At 44.1% G+C, this 23,858-nt stretch overlaps 1 protein-coding gene across 1 annotated transcript in view; it reads left to right on the top strand.

Annotated features, from left to right (window-relative positions):
* LOC125249201 (alpha-2-macroglobulin-like) overlaps positions 1 to 23,858 on the top strand; it is a 39,791-nt gene that overhangs the window by 12,368 nt on the left and 3,565 nt on the right. The window contains exons 16-27 of the mRNA XM_048161433.1: positions 244 to 331; positions 7,509 to 7,650; positions 7,893 to 8,118; positions 11,830 to 11,956; positions 18,913 to 19,034; positions 19,133 to 19,184; positions 19,265 to 19,348; positions 19,430 to 19,606; positions 19,720 to 19,795; positions 20,002 to 20,158; positions 20,258 to 20,332; positions 20,414 to 20,576. Of these exons, the coding sequence (XP_048017390.1) occupies positions 244 to 331; positions 7,509 to 7,650; positions 7,893 to 8,118; positions 11,830 to 11,956; positions 18,913 to 19,034; positions 19,133 to 19,184; positions 19,265 to 19,348; positions 19,430 to 19,606; positions 19,720 to 19,795; positions 20,002 to 20,158; positions 20,258 to 20,332; positions 20,414 to 20,576 (1,489 nt within the window). The remainder of the gene's footprint in view (positions 1 to 243; positions 332 to 7,508; positions 7,651 to 7,892; positions 8,119 to 11,829; positions 11,957 to 18,912; positions 19,035 to 19,132; positions 19,185 to 19,264; positions 19,349 to 19,429; positions 19,607 to 19,719; positions 19,796 to 20,001; positions 20,159 to 20,257; positions 20,333 to 20,413; positions 20,577 to 23,858) is intronic.

The following is a 23,858-nucleotide window of genomic DNA, read 5'->3' as shown; positions in this document are numbered from 1 at the left end:
TCATCTGAATGATTCATTTGTCTGGTTCGTCCACGGTTCCTACAGTATATTTTCAAATATACCTTTAAATCATTTAATATATTGATCATTCATATATATTTATAAGAAATATATCTTTTTCGTAAGAGATATACTGCACATGCGTAAGTAAATGCATAAAAACATCCTCTTGATTATGCTGACAGTTAAAAGTAATTAGAATTTTCATGACTTTTACTGTGGTTTATCTTTTCCATTTGACAGAGTGTGGGATTGAAGATGGCAACAAATTTGGTTGTGCGAGTCCCTGAGTGTCTGTCATACAGAGGCTTGATGTATCACCGATACCCTGGTATGTGTACATGTACTGTTATTGCAATCTCAGCTATGTATGTTTGTTATGAAATAGATTTCCAAAAAAAAAAAAAAAAAAATTCACTTTGCAATTTGTTTTTAATTTGTAATCAAACAATTTGTACAATTTTACAATTATAGTGATGTAGTAGGATTTTTTTTTCTGATGTTATTAGTTAACTTTGAATCAGTGTTATTATGGGTAACAAAAACTTAACTACATAACTTTTGTAAAATAAAATTAATTGTTGGCAGCCCTAAAATACAAAACTAAAACATCTGCAAGCAGCAATACCGGGCCAAGCCCTGAAGGGGCAGTGACAGCAGTGAAGAGCCAGAAAAGAAAAAACAGCAGAAATAAAACGTGCATGAGAAACAGATAAGATCAAAAGGTGGGAATGAACTCAAAACAAATCAAAGTAACAACATTACAAACACTTTTATAAAGCTGTACCTGGCAGTAATTAAACCCACAACCTTTAGATCACATGCTTGTTGCTTATCGCTGTGTGCCACTCGGACGACATGTTTTCACCTACTGCTGGGGTTCAGTGCTTCAAGAGAGGATGAACCCAAAATGAAGATTTTGTATATAAATGCAGTGCATGTTATATTTAATAAGTTTTGATGAGATAATTCTCAGAAAGACACAATGAACAGAAGCAACTTTTGCACCACTTCTGGCCACAGTACCTCTTGCAGTCTGGGCATGTGCCCCACAGGATTCAAACCCACGACTTGAAAGGACTGTGCCACACAGTTGACGCACATTCTCCAGGCTGTTGAGGAGAGCCTTCAGTGTGAGAAAAAGACATTACTTAGCATATTAACCAAATTAACCAGATTATCATGCTAAGATAACTTAATGCTAATGTAGGCTAACTTATGGTTAACCTGAAAGATGAAGAGTGACAATAGAAAGAATGGCAACTGTATAGCATGCTAAGCTAACTAGCATAAGTCAACAAAGATAAAATATCCATTCTGTCATTTCTGTGCAGATAATCTGATCAGATTTTGGACAAAATTGGACAAAATCATAGGCATAGCATATTTACTTCAATATGGTGGACAGGCACAATGAAGGAAAATGACAAATAAGCATAAGCCAGGGAATGAAACAAAACTAAATTTGGACTGTATTCAAAAGTTATAAGCATTTTTGCAAAAAAAATGTCTGGAACACTAGGTGGAGCTGTGCTCAAACTTCTGATGCACCTTCAGGACATGCTGTCGATGATCCCTACCTAATTTTGTGATTATATGTTAAATCGTTTAAAAGATATTGACACAAGGAATCCATAGACACCAAGATCATGATTTTCTGATTTTAAAAAATAGCCATTTTCATATCTCATGACCTGTAGGTGGTGCTGTTCCCAAATTTGGCATGAACCGTCAGATCATGGTTCCCATTCAGTCGGTCACGTTCGATGTACGTCGGACAGACCGACGAATAGGAATCTCGCTAGAGAGGCCAATCTACTTCGAGTGTAACTACAACGAGCCAATGAACATGCAGTCATATGCATCAGCTGCTCGCCTCGCAGCGCGGGTATATAATGAGCAGCAGGTGCGTTGCATCTTCAGCTTTTCGCTTCAGAGCCGAACCTTCTGTTTATACAGTGGTATCTACGAAGTGTGTTTCTACTACGAGTCAAGAAAGCTTCTTTGAAGATTTCTCTTTTGTTTTGGTGCAGGCGGACAGCACTGCAGCGGGACCGATCTCTCTTTTCTTTCACTTTTGTTTTTGTTTTGCCTTTTTCAAGAGAGCAAGCCAGTACAAAAGCCGTTCTCACGGCTGGTGAGCGGTGCGCTTTTGAGCGCTCAAAGGCTGTTTTCACACCTGGTAAGAGGGCGGCTACAAGGAGAGAGAATGCACATGACAGGCTGCACTATTCCCTGTCTGTGTTTTGCAGCGGTCATTCCCCTGCGTGCTTCGGCACCTGAAAGAGTAGTCCTAAAAGAGCTTACACAAGTAGATTTGCATCTTTTTAAAGATGTCGTTCTACTTGTGTGTTTCTGGATGCGGTCGTTATCTGTCACCACGGGATGGTCACCAATGCTGTATCACGTGCCTGGGCTTAAAGCACGCTGAGGTGGCATTTGTGGATGAGTCATGTACCCATTGTGGGAAGATGACCATCGCGGAGTTGCGATCTAGACTCCAGTTCCTGCAAAGGGGCGGAGTCCCAGTTCCGTTGCCTCGATCCAATCCTCCTCAGAGGGTTGCTTCGGGCAGCGGTTCTGGTGATCTGAGGATTACGGTGAGCGCGCTTCCTTCAGGGAACCAACCCCCTAGGAACCCTTATCCCTCCTGCACTCCGCAGCCAGTAGAGCTGCCGGGGGAACGCGGTGGACCACCCCAAAGGTGTGTACCATCCGTATCCTTCGGGGCTCCCCAGGATGATAGAATGTCGATCGCTGCATCGGAGGGTGAGCCTGAAACTTCGGGGGATGATGAGTCGCACAGCTGCCTCCTTCTGGAGTGACATCTGTGCCCGACACGGACCCAGAAATGATGGCTATGCTTTCCCGGGCCGCCAACAGGGTCGGACTTGTGTGGAATCCTCCACCGTGTCATGAACCCTCGAGGCTGGATGATTGGTATATCGGGGTGGCAAGGGCTGGTTCTCAGCCCCCCACCCCAGTGTCATTCTTCCCGGAGGTGCATGAAGAACTCACTGGCACATGGACGGCACCTTTTACTGCCCGAAACCGTGTCAGTGGGTCCTCCTCCCTCACCACCCTTGATGGCATTGCGGCTAAGGGTTATACGCGCATACCCCCTGTGGAACGGGCCGTTACCATGCAACTGTGACCACCTGGTGGGGGGAGCCGTCTCTCCCTTCCCGGGCCTGTAAGTACTCGTCGGATCTTACCGGCAAGGCTTACCAGGCCTGTGGGGAAGCCGCCTCTGCCCTACACGCTATGGCATTGTTGCAGGTCCATCAGGCCAAGGCACTGAAGGACCTGCACGAGGGTGGTCATGACCCGCAAGTTCTACAGGAACTTTGTGCTGCGACGGACCTCGTGCTTCGTGCGACGAAGGTCACGACGCGGTCAGTGGGTCGTGCGATATCCACGTTAGTGGTCCAGGAACGCCATCTCTGGCTGTGTCTCACGGACATGAGGGATACCGACAAAGTCAGGTTCCTTAATTCCCCCGTGTCCCAGACCGGCCTCTTCGGCGACGCAGTCGAGAACTTTGCCCAGCAGTTCTCGGCTGTCCAGAAGCAGTCTGAGGCCATATCCCACATCCTGCTGAGGCAGTCAGCTGCTGCACCTCCACCGCCCGCAGCACCTCAGGCTGCTCGTCGCTGAGGGCGCCCCCCCGCGGCAGCCTCCACCCAAGCAGCACCGTGGAGCCGCTCATGGTCGGGGTGCCCAGCCCGTCCAGGCCCCCGCCAAGAAGGGCAGCAAAGCCAAGAGCAAGAGGCCCTAGGACGGGCGACCCGGAGATGGAGAGGACTGCTCTTTGGGAGGTGGTGACTGCACCGTTCCCTCCCCCGGAGGAGGGCCGGATGGGGAATCTTTTGTTAATGTCTGTTTGTGTTCCGCCGCTGGCCCAACAGCCAGCGGTACCCAAATTTTCAATAAAAGAGCAGTTTCCTTCATCTCCGGGTCCGAAGAGGGCTCGGAGAGCAGTGGGAGGGCAAGCACCTCACCACTCTCATCCCCCTCTTCTTTCGCCAGCGGACAGCAGCGCTTCGGGCCGCCTCGCAAAGAGAGCCCCCCGAACTGCGTCCCTGTGTTCCACCTCGCTGCCCCACTGCGGGTACGCCGGTGGTCCCTTTGGTCCTGCTTGTACGGTCTCTGCGAGACTGGTTAGCGCTCCCCAGTCCGTCTCGCTGGCTCATTCGGACCATCAGGCTCGGCTATGCGATTCAGTTCGCCCGGCGTCCCCCCAAGTTCAGGGGCGTCCTCTTCACTACAGTGAAAGATGTCGATGCCTGTCTTGTGTGCGGAGATCGCAGTCCTTCGCCAGTAGGACGCGATAGAGCCGGTCCCTCCAGCCGATATGAGGTCAGGGTTCTACAGTCCCTACTTCATTGTACCCAAGAAGAGCGGTGGGTTACGACCTATCCTGGATCTGCGAGTTTTGAATCTGAGCCTTCACAAGCTACCGTTCAAGATGCTCATAAGTGTGCCATTTTCGAATGCATCCGTCCCCAGGATTGGTTTGCAGCGATCGACCTGAAGGACGCGTACTTTCATGTTTCGATTCTTCCGCGACACAGGCCATTCCTGCGGTTCGCGTTCGAAGGTCGAGCATATCGGTACAGAGTCCTACCCTTCGAGCTGGCCCTGTCTCCCCGCGTCTACACGAAAGTCGTGGAGGGAGCCCTTGTTCCCATGAGAGAATTCTCAACTATCTCGACGACTGGCTCATTCTAGCACAGTCTCGGGATCAGTTGTGCGAGCACAGGGATTTGGTGCTCAGACACCTCAGCCAGCTGGGTCTTCAGGTCAACTGGGAAAAGAGCAAACTCACCCCGGTGCAGAGGATCTCTTTTCTCAGCATGGAGTTGGATTCGGTCTAACAGAAAGCACGCCTCACAGAGGAACGTGCTCAGTCGGTGTTGAACTGCCTGAATATGTTCAACGGCAGGACAGCGGTCCCACTGAAATTCCCGAGATGGGCGTGGCAATGCAGCATGTTCTGGGTGGCAATCACTCAGGAGTGTCGCCAAGCCTTCAGTCCGTGGTCGGACCCCTTGTTTCTTCGGGCAGGAGTGCCCCTAGAACAGGTGTCTCGGCATGCTGTGGTCTTCACAGATGCCTCGACCACCACCTGGGGTGCAGGGCTTGCAGTTTCAGGGGTTTGGACGGGACCCCATCTGCAGTGGCACATCAGCTGCCTCGAGCCTTCTCATCGAGAAGACCCCCCGAAGATGCTCGATCATAGTCATGCTGTCCTTCTTGCAGCAAGGGTTGGAGCGTAGGCTGTCCCCCTCCACCCTCAAAGTCCACACTGCTGCTATCTCCGCTTACCACGACCACATAGATGGCAAAACTGTTGGTCAGCACGACCTGGTCGTCAGGTTCCTTAGGGGGGCGAGATGGTTAAATCCTCCTCGACCTCCCTCCATACCCTCTTGGGACCTTGCTGCTGGTTGCATTGGCCTCCATCAAGAGGGTAGGGGACCTGCAGTCATTTTCGGTCGACGAATCGTGCCTAGAGTTCGGGCCGGGTGACAGCCGTGGTATTGAGACCCTGGCCTGGCTATGTGCCCAAGGTTCCTACCACTCCCTTCAGGGACCAGGTAGTGAGCCTGCAATCGCTGCCCTCGGAGGAGGCAGACCCAGCCCTGGCTTTGCTCTGTCCAGTTTGTGCCTTGCGACTGTACATAGACCAAACTCAAAGCTTCAGGACCTCAGACCAGCTCTTTGTCTGTTACGGAGGCCAGCAGAAGGGAAAGGCTGTCTCCAAGCAGAGGATGGCCCACTGGATGCCATCTGACTCAGGTTGCATGCTCACTCCACGAGAGGTGTAGCATCCTCCTGGGCGCTGGCTCGTGGCGCCTCGCTAACAGACATTTGTAGAGCTGCGAGCTGGGCGACACCTAACACATATGCTAGATACTATAGCCTTCGTGTCGAGCTGGTCTCCCGTGTTCTCGCCTCAGGTCAGAGGCACGGAGAGGCCCCGGCTTAGTGTCGGCTTGCTGTGCTACATGCGCTCTTTTGCTCCAGAGAGTCCCTACGGGCAGACCCTGTTGAGTCCTTCGGTTACCCTTCGGCAGCCGACATGGCGGAGCATCTGGCGCCAGGCGTATACTCCGTTGCATCCTTGAGAACCGGATTTAGGCTGGGTTCCATATGTGTGACCCTACGGGGATCCCATATGGTTTTTTCCACGGTTGCTCCTAAACGAAGCCCGTGTCTTTCCCTCTGGGAGAACCCATCTCTCATCGAGTTGGAGCCACCCCAGTTCTTCCATATGTTGTACAACCTACAAGGTTAGTTCATATGTACTTCTCCACATAACTCCTTTGGGGAAGGATGTGGCTTCCGCAGCGTTCCTTTTCTAACGAAATGTTACGCTTTCCCAGCATTATCCAATAGTCTCACTGAATGGGTTTGGGAACAGCAGTGAGCGACCCTCTCTGTGTGTTAGCCCTGTCCCACCGTCCTCAGGCAAGGGGGTTCAGGTGGCTTACAACAGAGCGCTGGAAGAGGGCAGCTCCTGTGGTGCTTTGGTAGGGATTCCTATTCGTTGGTCTGTCCGACGTACGTTGAACGTGACCGACTGAATGGGAACGTCTCGGTTACAAAGGTAACCCTCATTCCCTGAAGGAGGGAAAGGAGACGTACGTCGTTGTCCTGCTGATGCTGCCGCCTGCTTGGTTCGGCTCCTCAGCGAAAACCTGAAGATGCAACGCATCTGCTGCTCATTATATACCCGCGCTGCGAGGCGAGCAGCTGATGCATATGATTGCATGCCAATGTTCATTGGCTCGTTGTAGTTACACTTGAAGTAGATTGGCCTCTCTAGCAAGATTCCTATTTGTCGGTCTGTCCGACGTACTTCTCCGTTCCTTCCTTCAGGGAATGAGGGTTACCTTTGTAACCGAGACATTCTGATGAGACCAAATTTCGTTTCGATTGATCAAAGTTTGGCCGATACAGCCTCTTAGGTCGACATTGTTAAGTTCACAACATCGTAGGTTTTGAACAAAGATAAAATAAAAATTCTGTTCAGTCATTTCTGTGTGGCTCTGTCCATTTTCATGAGAATGAAATTCAAATGTGAATATTTTAATTGGTGGTGGCACTATAGAGTTGGTAGAGACTCCAAAGCTGGTCAGAGTACTATTCATTGCCATTAAGTGTGCCAATTTTCATAATTTTCCTATATTCCGTTCATAGGGCTGCCATAGACTTCCATTGGGGGGAATAATAATAAAGATTAAGAAGAATAGTACAAACAGATACAGTAAGGGCTACAGCTACTTTGGTGCTTGGCCCCTAAATAAAAACTAAATAAACTGAAACTAGAACACTCTGACAACACTAAAATAAATCTGTATATCAAAATAAAATAATGTGTATTAAAAAGATGATCTGCCTACTGTTTGTTGTTCACTTATGACTGTATATAGAATTGGTTATTTTGATGTGCTGTTCACATACATATCACTTAAAATTACAAAATATCACGTTTTTTCCAGTGATGTATCGTTATCATGATGGTTCATTGGATGGTAGGGCTTCACCAATGGCTGATTTTGGTAACACCGGCAGAGATTCTCCAGCAGTGACGATTCGGACCGTCTTTCCTGAAACGTGGATCTGGGAACTTGCTGAAGTGGGGTATGTGAAGCATAATCAATACATTTTTCTTATTACTTACTCTTCTTATTCATCTTATTACTTATCTTTAATACATCATCTCCCCTCACACCCACAGGACAGAAAATACCCTGCTTACTTTGCAGATTCTGAATTCATTTTTAAAAAAAGTTTTATCATCTCTGTGCTGAATGTTGTTATTTATTACAGGAAAAGGGTATGAGTCAGAATCAAATATACCTATTGTTGTAATTCCTCCACAGGGACTCTGGATCAGTTCAGGTTCCTGTCACGGTTCCTGACACCATCACCTCATGGGAGACGGAGGCCTTCTGTCTGTCCTCTGAAGGTCTGGGTCTGGCTCCTCCTGCTCAGCTGACAGTTTTCCAGCCCTTCTTCCTGGAGCTCTCTCTGCCTTACTCCATCATCCGTGGGGAGATCTTTGAGCTGAAGGCCACTGTCTTCAGCTATCTGTCCAAGTGCATCATGGTGAGATTTCACACTCAGTCTTATCAAATCATATCAAATATGCCACTAATCATGTGTGGTTGATTGACAGGTTAACACTCTGAGGTCTAAAAACGCGCCGGCGCGTTTTGCAGTTTTTTTTTCACATTGCAGCAAAACAGACTTAAAATACTCCGTCATTTTTTATCATAGAGACGTAATGATAAAAAGTAATATATCAATTGAAACTATAGAATGTCTTCTTTTTTTTGTGTACACTCACAATCAAAATAAAACTTTGTGCTTTTTAAAAATAAATAAAATATACAGGGTGTGCTGTCCTGCCATCTCCGTCTCTGCAAACATCATTCTAAAACGTCACTAAAAGTAACTAAAATAGACGGCTTATACATGCTACATGGACATGAGAGATATGTCTTTGCAAAGCTTTAAGTGTCTACTTTTAAATGAAACAAATACATTCTAAAAAAAATATTCTCCCTTTATGTAATCAGTATAAAAGTAAAGAGAGGTACTGTTTCTCCTGTCTTACCTAATTATCTTTAATGTGTGCCCGCCCACGCGCAGAGCGCTCTATTCATAAGATAATGTGCTGAGGCGATCTATGCAAACTGTAAACGCCCCTAACAGTGTCTTAAAAAGCATCAAGTTTCATCAGATTCATTCGCTTTCCTGCGCGTTTGGAAGATGGCACGCTACTCAGGTGAGCAGGCTCTTCAGTGGTCCTGGACAGTGAGGAAGAGTTCACATTTCCTCGGAAGAAGAACACGACTCTGACGATGAACGTCTGTATTTTGAAGAGCGACTTGATCCAGCTGAAGATACAGTTTCTGATGAGTAAGTGATTTAGTTTTACTTAAATTATTTGACGTGTTTTTTCTATATAAGCGTACATATATATTTGCCTTATATTTACATCTAGGCCTATCTATATAACTCTATATAACTTTATCTCATAAAAATGCTTATAAATAGAATGCTTTTCTGTTGATATACTTAAATTATTTGACGTGTTTTTTTTATATAAGCGTACATATATATTTGCCTTATATTTACATCTATCTATATAACTTTATCTCATAAAAATGCTTATAAATAGAATGCTTTTCTGTTGATATTCGACTTGTTATTAATATGCATAGATACGTTGGATACACGCGTTAGATCGATTAACTGCATGCAGTTGAATAGCATATTATGATAGACGTGAATGTGCTAAAATATGCTTGGTTGTGAAATGCGCGAACGTGTTGCTATTCACTAAATGTGCTAACTGATATAGCAGACTGTAACGTTTACACATTCGCACACTTTGTCCGGTAATGGCCAATTGACAGACATATACAGCATGCTTGTATACCTGTTAATTTCCTGTCAGTTATGCATAGCTAATGGTATGAGAGTAGTATCTTATATGCTAATAATAACAGTTTTTTTTTTTTTTTTTACAATTTGTTTGTTTTAGAAATGTGGATCCATCACTCTCGCATTCACCTGCAATTCTCACTAAGAGGGCACGCAGCAACACAGGCGATAATGAGAAAGAGTAAGTACACGTTTACCCACTATATGTGCAAACTGATATAGCAGACTGTAACGTTTACACATTCGCACACTTTGTCCGGTAATGGCCAGTTGACAGACATATACAGCATGCTTGTATACCTGTTACTTTCCTGTCCGTTATGCATAGGTAATGGTATGAGAGTAGTATCTTATATGCTAATAATAACAGTTTTTTTTTTTTTTTACAATTTGTTTTTTTTAGGAATGTGGATCCATCACTCTCACATTCACCTGCAATTCCCACTAAGAGGGCACCCAGCAACACAGGCGGAAATGAGAAAGAGTAAGTACATGTTCACCCACTATATGGTAGGCCTATGTACACTACCGGTCAATAGTTTGAAATCGGTATGATTTTTCATGTTTTTAAAATAAGTTTCGTCTGCTCACCAAGGCTACATTTATTCAATTAAAAATACAGTAAAAACAGTAATATTGTGAAATATTATTCCAATTTAAAATAACTGTGTACTATTTAGTCTACAGTGTCACATGATCCTTCAGAAATCATTCTAATATGAGGATTTGCTACTCAAGAGACATTTATTGTTTACAATTGTTCAGAAATGTTTCTTGAGCTGCAAATCATCATATTAGAATGATTTCTGAAGGATCATGTGACACTGAAGACTGGAGTAATGATGGTGAATATTCAGCTTTGACATCACAAGAATAAATGACTTTGTGAAATATATTTAAATAGTACACAGTTATTTTAAATTGGAATAATATTTCACAATATTCCTGTTTTTACTGTATTTTTAATTAAATAAATGTAGCCTTGGTGAGCAGACGAAACGTATTTTAAAAACATTAAAAATCTTAGTGATCCCAAACTTTTGAACGGTAGTGTATGTATATATGTGTCTGTATGGCTTTCTTTCTTATGCGTGCACAATATATTAGCATTAGTGCTTGGTAATGTTAATATATACAATAATAAACATTATATTAGTATTAGTTATTGATGATGCAAATAGTATAGCTCCTTGTGTAATAACCATCTCACTGTTATTTTTTTCTCCAGCTATAGCCCTAATGAGAGTGCTCCAAAACCCCTTGCAAAAAAGGCCAAGAAAAACATTCAGACAAGCAACAGGCATTCAGCTCTGTCATGGAAAACAGATAATGACACTGACATGGTTCCACAGACTCTGAGATTCCTACCTGCACGGGAACCTGGACCACAGCTGCGTCCTGCTGATGAACACACTCCTAAGAGTCTCTTCAAAATGTTCAAAATGCAAGGAATAATGCCACCGCTGGTCGTCGGAACTGCATGCTTTGCAAAGTACAGCTTGGTAAAAGGCAAGACACACCTTGGAAATGCCAGGCATGTGACATTTACTTGTGTCTTCAGTTGAAAAGGAACTGTTTTCAAAAATGGCACACAGATGTGTGACTGTTCAGATTCTCTGTTCACCACCTCTCACTGACCATTGGGCTGCAAAGATTATCTATATGTGATCAAGCAGGTTATGTATAGGGTGTAAAAGTGGGCTTTTTTTTATAAACCTTACCTTTATTTGCCTGTATACACAAAATGTGCCTTTGACTCTAGTTTATATGTGGATTATATTGTTAACTTTATTTTAAAGAAAAAAGAAAAAAAACAATGATATGTCTTGTCTTTGCATTTTCTTAGTTGACTCAGTCACATTCCTGACTGAATGGCTCATTATGCGGCTCATTAGGGGCAGGGTCTTAATCTCCCCAGGTGTAAATCACTTCATTATTCATGAAGAGTCACACCTCTTCGCATATGGCCTACCTAAACAAAAAGTGTCTTAGAAATTTAAAATCAATACAATGTTTTATGTGTCAGAGTAGGGAGGATCATTTCCACATCATTTTGAAGCAAAAACTCTACACTAAAATATACAATTCTCAAAAGTCTTGTGAAAAAACATTTAGTATGCATTTTGAGGTATTGTTTCAGTTACTTTTTTTTTTTGTTTTTTCAATAACCACGCATAAACATTATTCCTTTAAAAACACAAACATGTACATACATGTTCCTCACATATTATGGTAGCCTAGTTTGTGCTGAATACAGTGTAATGACACTTTTGTCATTAATATGTTTATAACCAACTGATAAAAGCACAAATGTCAGAACATGTCAAAACTTCTCCAGGGCCCAAAATCAGCCTCAGACTCCAGAGGGTTAAAGTGACTCCAGCTCCTTCCTCAGACTACACTCTCAAAGCCTCCTCTGATGATCAGTATTCATCCTGTCTATGTGCTAATGGAAGAAAAACCTTTAAATGGATCCTCACTCCTTCTGTTCTTGGTGAGTTTTCCAGTCTGAATCATTGTTTCTCAGTGTTTGTGTCTGTTGTATCTTCACGTTGTGATGGAAATATTTTATGTCAACATGAAATGTACAGAAAATGCAGACTAAGGATGCTTAGGTCAAAGACCAGTCACATGATTAGCTTAGATCATTACAAACCAATCACCAGAACAAATCACAGTGATGAAGACATTGATTTTTACTCAACTGTAAGACTTAAATGTGCATGTATCTTTCTATTCATTGAGACTCACTCTGTTGTTGTGACAAGTGATCTCCCGGCCGTAAATAAAACTTCATTTCTACAAAGAGCAACTTGGAAGTCGTGTCAGGTATATGCTGCGCAGCTGAGGAATAGAAGATTCTACGCTCAAAAGACCACAGCAGAGACAGTGATAGTGTTGGAAGACTATAGAGTCGCCCTCGGGGTGAGGCTGTAATACTCTGAGTTAGTATTAATGACCCTGTGTCGGACCAGCGTACACCTGAGAAGGACGGTGAGAGTGTATAGATGCTAAAGACCTGTGTGCTCATGTGTGATTGAGGTAGTGATAGTAGCTTCTTGACGGGACGCCGTCACCTTACTTTGGGAAGGGAATTACCTCAAAGTATTGGAAATGTATTAGAAGTATTCGAGAAGGGAATTACCTCGAGATACTGTAGTATTATGTTGTATTATATTCGAGACGGGAATTACCTCGAAGGTACTATGGTATTGTAGTATTGCATTGTATTATATTCGGGATGGGAATTACCTCGAAGGTACTGTAGTACTGTATTGGTACTGAGTATTATATATATTATATTGACAACTGGAGGTTGTTTGAATTGTCAGTGGTGAAGTCAGATTTGTATTGAGAATTTCCACGACAGTTTTGGCGAGCCTAGCCAGGAGGCCTGAGGATCTTCTCCCTTCACCGACGGGAAAGGGAAGCTTTTTTTCTTCCTCTTTTATCACTGATTTAAATCACAAGAGGAGACATTTTCCTCATATTTCAAACTGACCAAAACCCGTCGGAGGAGGGGGACAAATCCTTTCACGGCCTCGAAGAACTTGTAAGGTAAGACAGACTACAACTTGCTCTTTGTTTGAATGAAATAATAATTATAATAAAAAAAAAATAATAATAATAACAACAATTCTGAAATATCAGAACTGAGATCTCAGGTATAGAATTATATGAATGAAATAGATTAAGAAATATCCCATATCCTAAGAAAATATAATAAAAAATTGTAGTTTGATATTGTTTTATATATTGATGTATCACCGAGTATGATACTGCATTGAATGTCTGAAATTGGGTGACCAAGATAAAAAAAAAGAAAAGAAAAGAAAAGGAAATTTTGACTATTTTTTTGTAATATTACACTTTTGTATAGAAACTCTATTCCTACTCAAACAGGAATCAGGAGAATTGTAGAAATACATTGAGGCACTGAAAAAAAAAATAATAACACTATCACTACTGTTTTTCTACATTTTTGCAAAAAAAGAATTTACTTGCTTTCACACTTTAAAAAAAAAAAAAAAGGGATCTTTCTCTATTTTTCCTTTCTGCAAAGAAGAATTGCTTAAATAGAATGGGGAATTGCTGTGGTAAACCAGATGTGGTCCTTGAATTGAAGGGACCCTAAAAAAAAAAAAAAAAAAAAATGGAATTTGAGTAATGGACAAATTGAACAGATACAATAGTGGCCAAAATTGACAAAAGGGTATTTTGACTGATGCGGTACTCTGAGTGTTTCAATTCTAGAAGAAGCCAGAAAGCAGTTGCCTTCGAAGCAGCAGAAGCGGGTAGACTGGGTGCTGTTCAACAAGTGGGAGAGAGAAGCAGAGCAGTGGGCAGAGCAACAGAAACCGCAAAGAAAATGTCCCACAGAACCTGCAGCTCTTAACGCAGTGCAAACCACAAAGCAGAATCCGGAAAAGGAAGATATGGATGTGGAATGCGTAAGCCATTGTCCCCCTCTCTACAGACTCTTGACTGATCAAAGTGTCCAGGCAGCTGCAACTGAGGAAGCAAAGGTCCCTTCTGCCCCAATCAATGAAAAGGAAAAGATTAAACCTGATGACAGTGACACAGAGACTGATGAGCCACTGGCATTGCTACAGGAGGAGGTAAAAATAAAAAAAATAAAAAAATAAATCAAATTGCAAGAGAGAATATTCAAAGGAACTTTTGCTTCATCACTTCCTTTCAAAAAAAAAAAAAAAAAAAAAAAAGTGATGAGAAACATAACAACAAGATCCAAGGCCAGACTGGGGAGTCAAGAAGCATGGAGAAGGCCTTGTCTTTTCCTGGAGAAGGAGAGCCTAAATGGGTGGAGCGAACTTAGAACTCTTGGAACTTAGAGGAACTTTCAAATGTGGCTGCTGCACGTCTGGACCTAGAAAAGGGTGTGGAGCAGTTTATCAGAGCAGAGGAGAACATTGATGCCACATACAGACCCACAAGCCGAGACTGGGCAGCTATCTTCAGCAACAAGTTGGCTTTGAAATGGACTGAGGTATGTGGAACTGGTGAAGATGCTTTTAACTCATGCAAGCACTGTAAGAATGAATGCAGGTGCAGAGGTAACTGACACTCCTGGGAAGCAGACTGCTTGGAACAGGATGACTGAATGAGGCTGGCATACCCCACACGTCTTGACTGTGGTGCAATCACAAAGCAGCTGAAGGGAGTCAAGAAGACCACCAGAATATGCCATCTCCAAGAAACTGCCAAGGTCCATCATATCAGTGGAAAACTGCTGCTGCTGAGTCTGTGATGAAAGAGGACATTGGGCCAAGGATTGCCAAAGAGAGAGGAAACAACATCTCAAACATGAACCATCTTCTCCCTCCCTTTGGTTTCCATCATCAAATGTGAGAGACCATGAAGAGGACAAGGTGGGAGACACTCAACTAAAACAACTATTGCAAAAAACTGACAATCCAAGACCAAATCCAATAATGACTATTCAAGTTGAAGGACATTCATTACCTTTTTTTTTTGGTGGACATAGGTGCCACATTTTCTATGATCACTCCAGAGACCGCTCTAAAAATTCCAAATTTAGCTTTCTGGCAAAACTCAAATATGGGGCCATATTATCTGGCATACCATTGGTTGTTGACTTTGAGGGTAACAAACAAGCTGAAACAGGTGACCCATTCTTTCCTGGTTTCTGCTACATGCCATGTAAATTAATTGGCTAGAGATTTATTGTCCAAATTGGAGTTGATCATTTTCACTTCAAACGATGCTATGGAAGTGTTCAATTCCAGGGGTGCTTTTATGAAAATTACACCAAACTGGTATTATAATTGGGCTTTAACGCCTTCCTTTAATCCATACTCTGCTTATCAACAAATGTTGCCAGATTTAGCAAAAACCACCTCATCTACATTGTACCTCAAGGATTATAGGCCAAGATAGGAACAATGTATATGAGGAGGAATACTTTAATAGACCACCAAGGGAAAAAATTATCTTGCTTTTTATTGGTTTCCCAGCAATACTCTGCATAACACCTGCTCAATCTGCTCTTTTTCTATCAGACACCAGTCCAGCCCCACATCTCTGTGGAAAAGAAAGAAGGTTCATGGGCAAATATGATAGTTTGGCTCACTACCCAGTTAAAAATTGGGAACTGGACTTGGGATAGTTGTAGGAAACACTACATCAACCAAAAAGGGGTAAAAGCAGATCCATAATGCAGGCAATCGAGGTTCACAGGCTGTGTAGCAAGGAGAACAAACCCAAATTTGATCTCAAAAGAATCACCAAGTGTGTTTTCTGGGGAACTTTCTAGAAATCTGGAAAGATTCTTTCCCCCGAAGGGAAGTACCCTAATTCAGAATATAGATGATTTGATGCTGTGTTCTCCCAACAGAAACACCTGTGAGATCGATATGCGCGCATTACTGGAGTTTTAGCAGAGAATGGACATAAAGTGTCAAAATCAAAAATACAGTTATTACAGCAGGAAGTTAGTTACCTTGGTCACCTCATTTTAGCAAAAGGTTGCGCGCTAGGATTTGAACGAATTGAGACAGTTCAGAAAATTCCGGAACCCGTCACAAAATAACAAATTTTATAATTTCTGGGAGTTATGGGATATTGTAGGCCATGGATCCAAGATAAAGCAGAAATTTCAAATCCTTTACTAACAGCAGCTCATGAGCAGAAAGTTCTAGCTGATAAATTGGTGTGGACAGAGGAATGACAGGTTGCATTTGAAAAATTGAAATTGGCTCTCTCAAATGCACCATGTCTGACTATTCAAAAAAAAAAAAAAATTTGAGCTCTGTTTCCAAAAACAATGGGGTTCATGTCTATCATTTTAACACATCCCCACTGTGATCGCCGTCGACCGATTGCATATTACCTCAAACGATTAGACACTGTCGTACGTGGAATACCACAGTGCCTTCGTTTGGTAGCCGCCGCTACTGAAGTTGTTTTAGCATGCTCGAATATGGTGGCATTCCACCCTTTAACTGTGTTTATTCCACATGCAATGCACACTCTGCTGATGCAGTCACAAATGACTCAGTTTTAAAAAAATTTCAGTTCCCACTAACATTGATCGAAATTCAAAAAAAGGCAACAAGGAGAGAAAACGTTGGTCAGAGGGGGGTGCAAAATGCAAAGATGGGGAAAGATGGAAAAAAAAAAAAAAAAAAAAAAAAAAACTTTCCTACCAAAACAATTGTATCTAAATTTTGCAAAGTGGTCTCACGGGACAGACCACACCTTAAAATTGGCAATGAATATTCTAATTGGAACTTCCAGGATTTACAGTTGCGGCAGAAAAATTCTGTCAGAACTTTATATCTGCGCAGCGAATAACGTGGGAAGACGAAGTAAGCCACAAACTTACTCCGCCCACTCCACACCTAAACTTCCTTTTCAGCACATCACGATGGATTTCTTTGAGTTGACATTGTTGATATGTTTTCAAAGTGGGTTGAGTGTTTTCCAAGTAGAAAAGCTGATGCTACGACTGTAGCAAAAGCTCTAAATAAGAGAAGTTATCCCAAGGTGGGGAGTACCAGAAAGATTGATCAGTGATATTGAGATCACAGAATTGAGAATAAATTTGACAAACTCCAAAATGGTGGCAGACTGGAAAAGACAAATCAGACTGTAAAAACCTAAATTGTGTAAAATTATAGCAGAAACATGTATGACATGGGTTCAAGCCTTTCCAATAGTCTTGATGGCCATGAGAGCCTGAAAAGGGACCAGGACATACTCAGCCCACATGAAATTCTTACAGGTTGGCCTATGCGAGTGGAATTCGAGCCTCCTCCCAGGAGGAACTTGCGGCGATTGATGAACAATTGAGAAAGTATGATGTCTTTAACTAAAGCTATCAAGTCTATCTACTCGCAGGTGAAAGCTGCTTTGCCAGTTTCAGGTGACGAACCGCAAAATTCCTACGAGCCAGGAGTCCAGGACAGTGGATCTGGTTTAGAGACTTCCGGAGGAAGGAATGGCACTGTCAGAGGTGGTTGGGGCCATATGAAATAATCCTGACAATCAACACTGCCATCAAGGTTGCCGAGGATGATACCTGGATTCACGTGTCGGACTGCAAACCTCACTAACCTGACAACACGCAAACAGAGCTGAGGAACTACACCTGCTGAAAAGATCTCGCAACATCTCTGAAATGAAAATGTTGAGACATCTGTGGGGCCAGCCAGACAAGCATGGAGTCTGGGATCAACTTTGGGCCAGCAAATCGTTCTGATTTTGTACAATAAAAATTCCAGTAATAATGTTATCTCAATTTTTAGGATCAATTACAAAGTTTGTTTTATGCTTTTATTACTTATTCTGCTTATCATAGCACTTGCAATTTTATGTACTGCTAAATGTATTCATGCATTAATGAAAAAAGTTAATTCAAGAAGTATTAGAAGAGAGCGGGAAGGACTGTATGTACAAATTATTAAGTTGGAGGAAAATGTTTTTCATACTTGGAGAACAGAGAGAGCTGAAGATCAGAGGATTTTAGAAAGAAACTGTATGGGAAGATAAAGGTAAAAAGCAGGTCATTTTATGAGATAATGCAACCGGATTTGAGAATGTGATCGTGTAAAAACGATCAGAGGGGGGAATGTGATGGAAATATTTTATGTCAACATGAAATGTACAGAAAATGCAGACTAAGGATGCTTAGGTCAAAGACCAGTCACATGATTAGCTTAGATCATTACAAACCAATCACCAGAACAAATCACAGTGATGAAGACATTGATTTTTACTCAACTGTAAGACTTAAATGTGCATGTATCTTTCTATTCATTGAGACTCACTCTGTTGTTGTGACAAGTGATCTCCCGGCCGTAAATAAAACTTCATTTCTACAAAGAGCAACTTGGAAGTCGTGTCAGGTATATGCTGCGCAGCTGAGGAATAGAAGATTCTACGCTCAAAAGACCACAGCAGAGACAGTGATAGTGTTGGAAGACTATAGAGTCGCCCTCGGGGTGAGGCTGTAATACTCTGAGTTAGTATTAATGATCCTGTGTCGGACCAGCGTACACCTGAGAAGGACGGTGAGAGTGTATAGATGCTAAAGACCTGTGTGCTCATGTGTGATTGAGGTAGTGATAGTAGCTTCTTGACGGGACGCCGTCACCTTACTTTGGGAAGGAAATTACCTCAAAGTATTGGAAATGTATTAGAAGTATTCGAGAAGGGAATTACCTCGAGATACTGTAGTATTATGTTGTATTATATTCGAGACGGGAATTACCTCGAAGGTACTGTGGTATTGTAGTATTGTATTGTATTATATTCGGGATGGGAATTACCTCGAAGGTACTGTAGTACTGTATTGGTACTGAGTATTATATATATTATATTGACAACTGGAGGTTGTTTGAATTGTCAGTGGTGAAGTCAGATTTGTATTGAGAATTTCCACGACAACGTACATGTCTTGTGTTGTAGGAGTCTTGAATATTACAGTCATTGCAGAGGCAGAGGCGTCCCAGACTGTGTGTGACAATGAGATTGTGAGCGTCCCAGAGAGAGGACGCATTGACACGGTCACACGAAGTCTGCTCGTACAGGTCAGCGCACGTCAAACAGATTTCAGACATAATTTATCCATGATCCTAATGCTGCTTATATCAATATGATGAGTTGATGTGATTGTTTCATTCTGCAGGCTGAAGGAACTGAAAAGACAGAGACTCACAGCTGGTTACTGTGTCCAAAGGGTTTGTCCACAGACTATATTTAACATCATAGTGTTACTCAGCTGATCACTGATGTGTGTTTCTGTCTCTCTGGTTCATAGGTGACAGTCTCTCAGAGGAAGTGGCTCTGACTCTTCCTAAAGATGTGATAGAGGGATCAGCCAGATCCACTGTTTCAGTCATTGGTAACATTTACAAATACAAGCAGAAATTAGGAGATTGGGTTTGGATTATAAAATATATTTTAACTTGTGTATGGTTTATAGGAGACATATTGGGTCGGGCACTGAGGAATCTTCACGGATTATTACAGATGCCGTACGGCTGTGGGGAACAAAACATGGCTGTTCTTTCTCCCAATATTTACATTCTGCAGTATCTGGAGAACACGGAGCAGCTCACCTCAGCCATCCGAGAGAGAGCCACCGGCTTCCTGAAGAGCGGTGAGAGACATAAATCATTTTTTTTTTTTTAAATACTGAGACGTTTAGTAATTAGAATTCAGACACATTTGGTCAACTCAAATGAACTATTTAATCATTGTCAAACTCAACAGGATACCAGAGACAACTGAACTACAGGCATAACAGTGGAGCATACAGCACATTTGGATACGGAGAAGAGAATACTTGGTAAAACTTTATCAAAGAAAATATTAAATGTTACTTTACAAAAATAACCCAGGCAGACTGTACAAAATATTAGATCCTGTATCTATAAGAGAATATCAAAAAATATTAGTCTGTTTTCTGCACTTTTTTTTTTTTTAATTCAGTTAATTTCTGGAGTTAAAGTACTGCTACAGCTAATGACATTGTGTATATTACCACACCACCAGGTTGACTGCTTTTGTCCTGAGGTCTTTTGGCAGAGCACAGAAATACATATTTATTGATCCACAAATTATTCAGAGTGCAAAGGAATGGTTAATAAACAGACGGGATTCAGACGGCTGTTTTATCCAACAGGGAAGACTGTTCAACAACAGAATGAAGGTATTTTGTTTGTTTCTTAAAGTTTGCTGTGACCAGTAGACATCAGGTCTGAGAATAAATTTAATATTTGTCTTTATTTCTGTTTCTCATATATTCCAGGGTGGAGTGAATGATAATGTGACCATGACTGCCTACATTACTGCATCGTCGCTTGAACTGGAAACTCCAGTCACTGTAAGTTCATCTACAGGAAACACAATATAAACTCATAGAAAAATGACACTCACAGCGTCTGTTTCTCTGTTTTTGTCACAGGATCCTGTCGTCAGTAAAGGTTTGTCATGCTTGAGGTCCGTCATTAAGGATGTCAAAAACACTTACACCACTGCTCTGCTCACCTACACTTTCAGTCTGGCTAGAGACACGGACACTCGACAGCAGCTTTTCAAGAAACTGGAGGATGTTGCTATTTCAGACGGTAAGAGGTTTGTTTCTGATGACTTTCTGTCATCATTTATGACAGTACTATTGTTCCCTTTCGTGGGAACTATCGACGCTACGTCGGATGACGTGATGGGAACCCTCTGTATTTTGTGTTCGTGAAGCACCTCTGCATCCAACCAATGAAAAGACGCGACGTCAGAGGCGGGTGACGTCACGGATCAGGAAGCTACAAAGCACACCTGAACACAAAGCACGCCAGCTTCTGTTGTCTTCAGCAAGCGCTCTCTGTATCTTGTCTGTCTTATTTATTGTTGTCTGTCTGATATATTCACACAGTGATCTCTTCGTCCGAGGACAAGAGTTTCAAGCACAATATAAGACACAGTTATTATGGCGGAAAAGCAGCAGTTTAGAAAGTGTGCTCCTCCCTGCCCACACTTCATTGTGGCTGGGGATACACACGAGATGTTGCCTGGGGGTTGAGCATGCACAGGCGGCTCTCGAGGGAGCCGTCTGTGTGCACTGTGAGCGACTCACCCTCAGAGTGCTGCGATCGCGTCGAGCGCTCTTCGAGGAGGGCGCCGAGGCGAGTGTTCCCCGCGGGTCTGGTCCCGCTGCTGCCGAGGCACAGCGCAGGCTGCACTCGTGGGGTTCACAGATGGATCTAGCGGAGGGGGAAGAGACGGGCTCTGCCTTATCGCTTCCCTTACCCACTAGACCCAGTGTCTCTCCTTTGGCGGCAGAAGCACGCGTAGCGGTTTCTTCCCCCCGAAGAGAGACACCGATGCTCAATATATCTTCCTCTGAGGAGGTTGATGTAAAGAGCATCGATGATGAACCGCCATCAGCTTCACCAGCTTATGAGGAGCTATTAGAGGTGGTGACCAGGGCTGTTGAAAAATTAAATATTGAATGGCCTGCGGAGAAAGCTGAGTCCAGAGTTAAAAGTAAACTGGATGAACGCTTTCTTCCCCCTCAGTCACTGCCTCAGCGCCGGGGTCTGCCGTTCTTTCCCGACCTCCATGCCAAGGTGTCGAGGTCGTGGAAGAGACCCGTGCAGTATCGGCTTTACAGCCCGCAGACATCGCTGTACAGCAATATTGTCGGTCTGAAACATCACGGCTATGGGGCGATGCCTCGGGTAGAAGAGACGCTTGCGAGCTATCTCTCGCCCGAGACCGCGTCGTCCCTTAAGACCCCGGCGCTGCCCGGCTTATTCGGCGGCAGGTCAGGCGGCGGCATGCCTTCATACCATGTCTATTCTCCAGGCATACCAAGCCGACCTGCTGGGGGAAATTGATGAGAGCGGGGAAGCGTCCTTTGAGGCAATTCACGAATTACGTAAAGCCACAGATTTAGCTCTCCGGGCCACTAAGGAGACGGCCAAATCCATCGGCCGTTCTATGGCAGCCCTGGTGGCCACGGAGAGGCACCTGTGGTTAAATCTGTCGGACATCAAAGAGCGTGACAAAAATATGCTTATGGACGCGCCGCTGTCTCCTGGTGGCCTGTTCAGCAACGCAATGTCAACGGTCGTCGACAGGTTCCAGGAGTCACGCAGACAAACAGCGGCATTTTCTAAAATTATTCCCCGCCGCTCTCATCCCCCCAAGGCTGCTGGGCGGGAGCAGCCTCGGCCGACAGCCAGCTCCTCAGCAACATCTGCGCACAGAGCGCAACAGAAGGCCAGTGTCGCCTCCCGTACTCCCCCACGCAGATCCTGGGGACCAGGATGGGCGGCACAGGCGTAGCTTTCCGGAGGTAGGGCTGATCTGAGGACCGTCATTAACTCTCGGAAGGCTTCAAAGAAGAGGTCCTGACGTTAGTGGCGCAGGATCTCTCGAGGGCAGCCCCCTCCGGGAGGATTCAGATATCGGGTCCTCCTCGGTGCCCTCAGGGGACCGTTCTGTCAACCCTGCCACCAAGTGTGAGTCAGGGCGCAGCGGTCTCCACCGATCCTCTGAGGAGGGTCGGCCAGCACGTGATTCGCCTGTCTGCCAAGTGCTCAAAAAACACCAGAGACCAGTCTCGAGAGATTGGTTCCCTTAGTAGAATATTTGGAAGAGTGGAAAAATCTCCCGAATGTTTCAAAGTGGGTGCTGCTCATGATAGAACAGGGCTACAGAATTCAGTTCGGTTCACGACCACCCAAGTTCAATGGGGTGCTTCCTACGGTGGTAACCCCAGAGCAGTCTCTGGTGATGGAGCAAGTAGTAACAACGCTTTTCCAAAAAGGGGCTATAGAAAGGGTTTCCCCTCCCAGCAAAATGTCGGGCTTTTACAGCCGCTACTTCATTGTTCCGAAGAAGGATGGAGGGTTGCGTCCGATCATAGATTTACGTGTGTTAAATCGATCAGTAAGGAAGTTGAAGTTCAAAATGCTTACACTCAGACAGATCATCCCTCAGATCAGGTCCGAGGACTGGTTCGTAGCGATAGATCTGAAAGACGCATACTTCCATGTATCCATCCATCCTTCACACAGGAAGTTCCTCAGGTTTGCTTTCGGGGGCGAAGCCTACCAATACAGGGTTCTTCCTTTCGGCCTATCCCTCTCACCCCGCACGTTCACGAAGTGCGTGGATGCAGCGCTGGCTCCGCTGAGACTCCAGGGCATCTGCGTGCTGAACTGTATCGACGATTGGTTGATATTAGCTCAAACAGAACAACTGGCAGTTCAACATCGAGATGTTGTTCTGTCGCACATGAAGAGGCTTGGGCCGAGGCTCAACGGCAAAAAGAGTGTGCTGGTCCCGAGTCAGGTTGCAAACTACTTAGGTGTAATCTGGGATTCCACCACGATGCAGGCGCAGTTGTCCCCTGCTCGTGTGAGTTCCATTCTCGGGGCCGTGAAAGGGGTGAAGTTAGGCCAGTCACTCACTGTAAAACAGTTTCAGAGACTGTTGGGTCTGATGGCAGCTGCGTCCATCGTCATTACTTTTGGCCTCCTGCACATGAGACCCTTACAGTGGTGGCTCAGGACCAAGGGGTTTTCCCCGAGGGGAAATCCTTTTCGCATGATCAAAGTCACGCTGCGATGCCTTCGTGCTCTGGTCATGTGGAAAAAGCCTTGGTTCCTAACCCAGGGACCCGTGCTGGGGACTTCTGGTCGTCGTGTAATGCTTACGACAGATGCTTCCCTCACGGGCTGGGGAGCGGTCATGAGTGGCCGCTCAGCTCAGGGTCTGTGGGAGGACCATCAGCGCTCCTGGCATATAAATCGGCTGGAGATGATGGCGGTGTTTCTTGCATTAAAACACTTCCTCCCAGACCTGAGAGACCATCATGTGCTGGTCCGTACGGACAACACTGCGGT

Source organism: Megalobrama amblycephala, linkage group LG16 (assembly GCF_018812025.1).
Source record: "Megalobrama amblycephala isolate DHTTF-2021 linkage group LG16, ASM1881202v1, whole genome shotgun sequence".
NCBI lineage: Eukaryota > Metazoa > Chordata > Actinopteri > Cypriniformes > Xenocyprididae > Megalobrama > Megalobrama amblycephala.
Note: the sequence above shows the minus strand (reverse complement) of the source record. Positions and strands in the feature narration are given on the sequence as shown.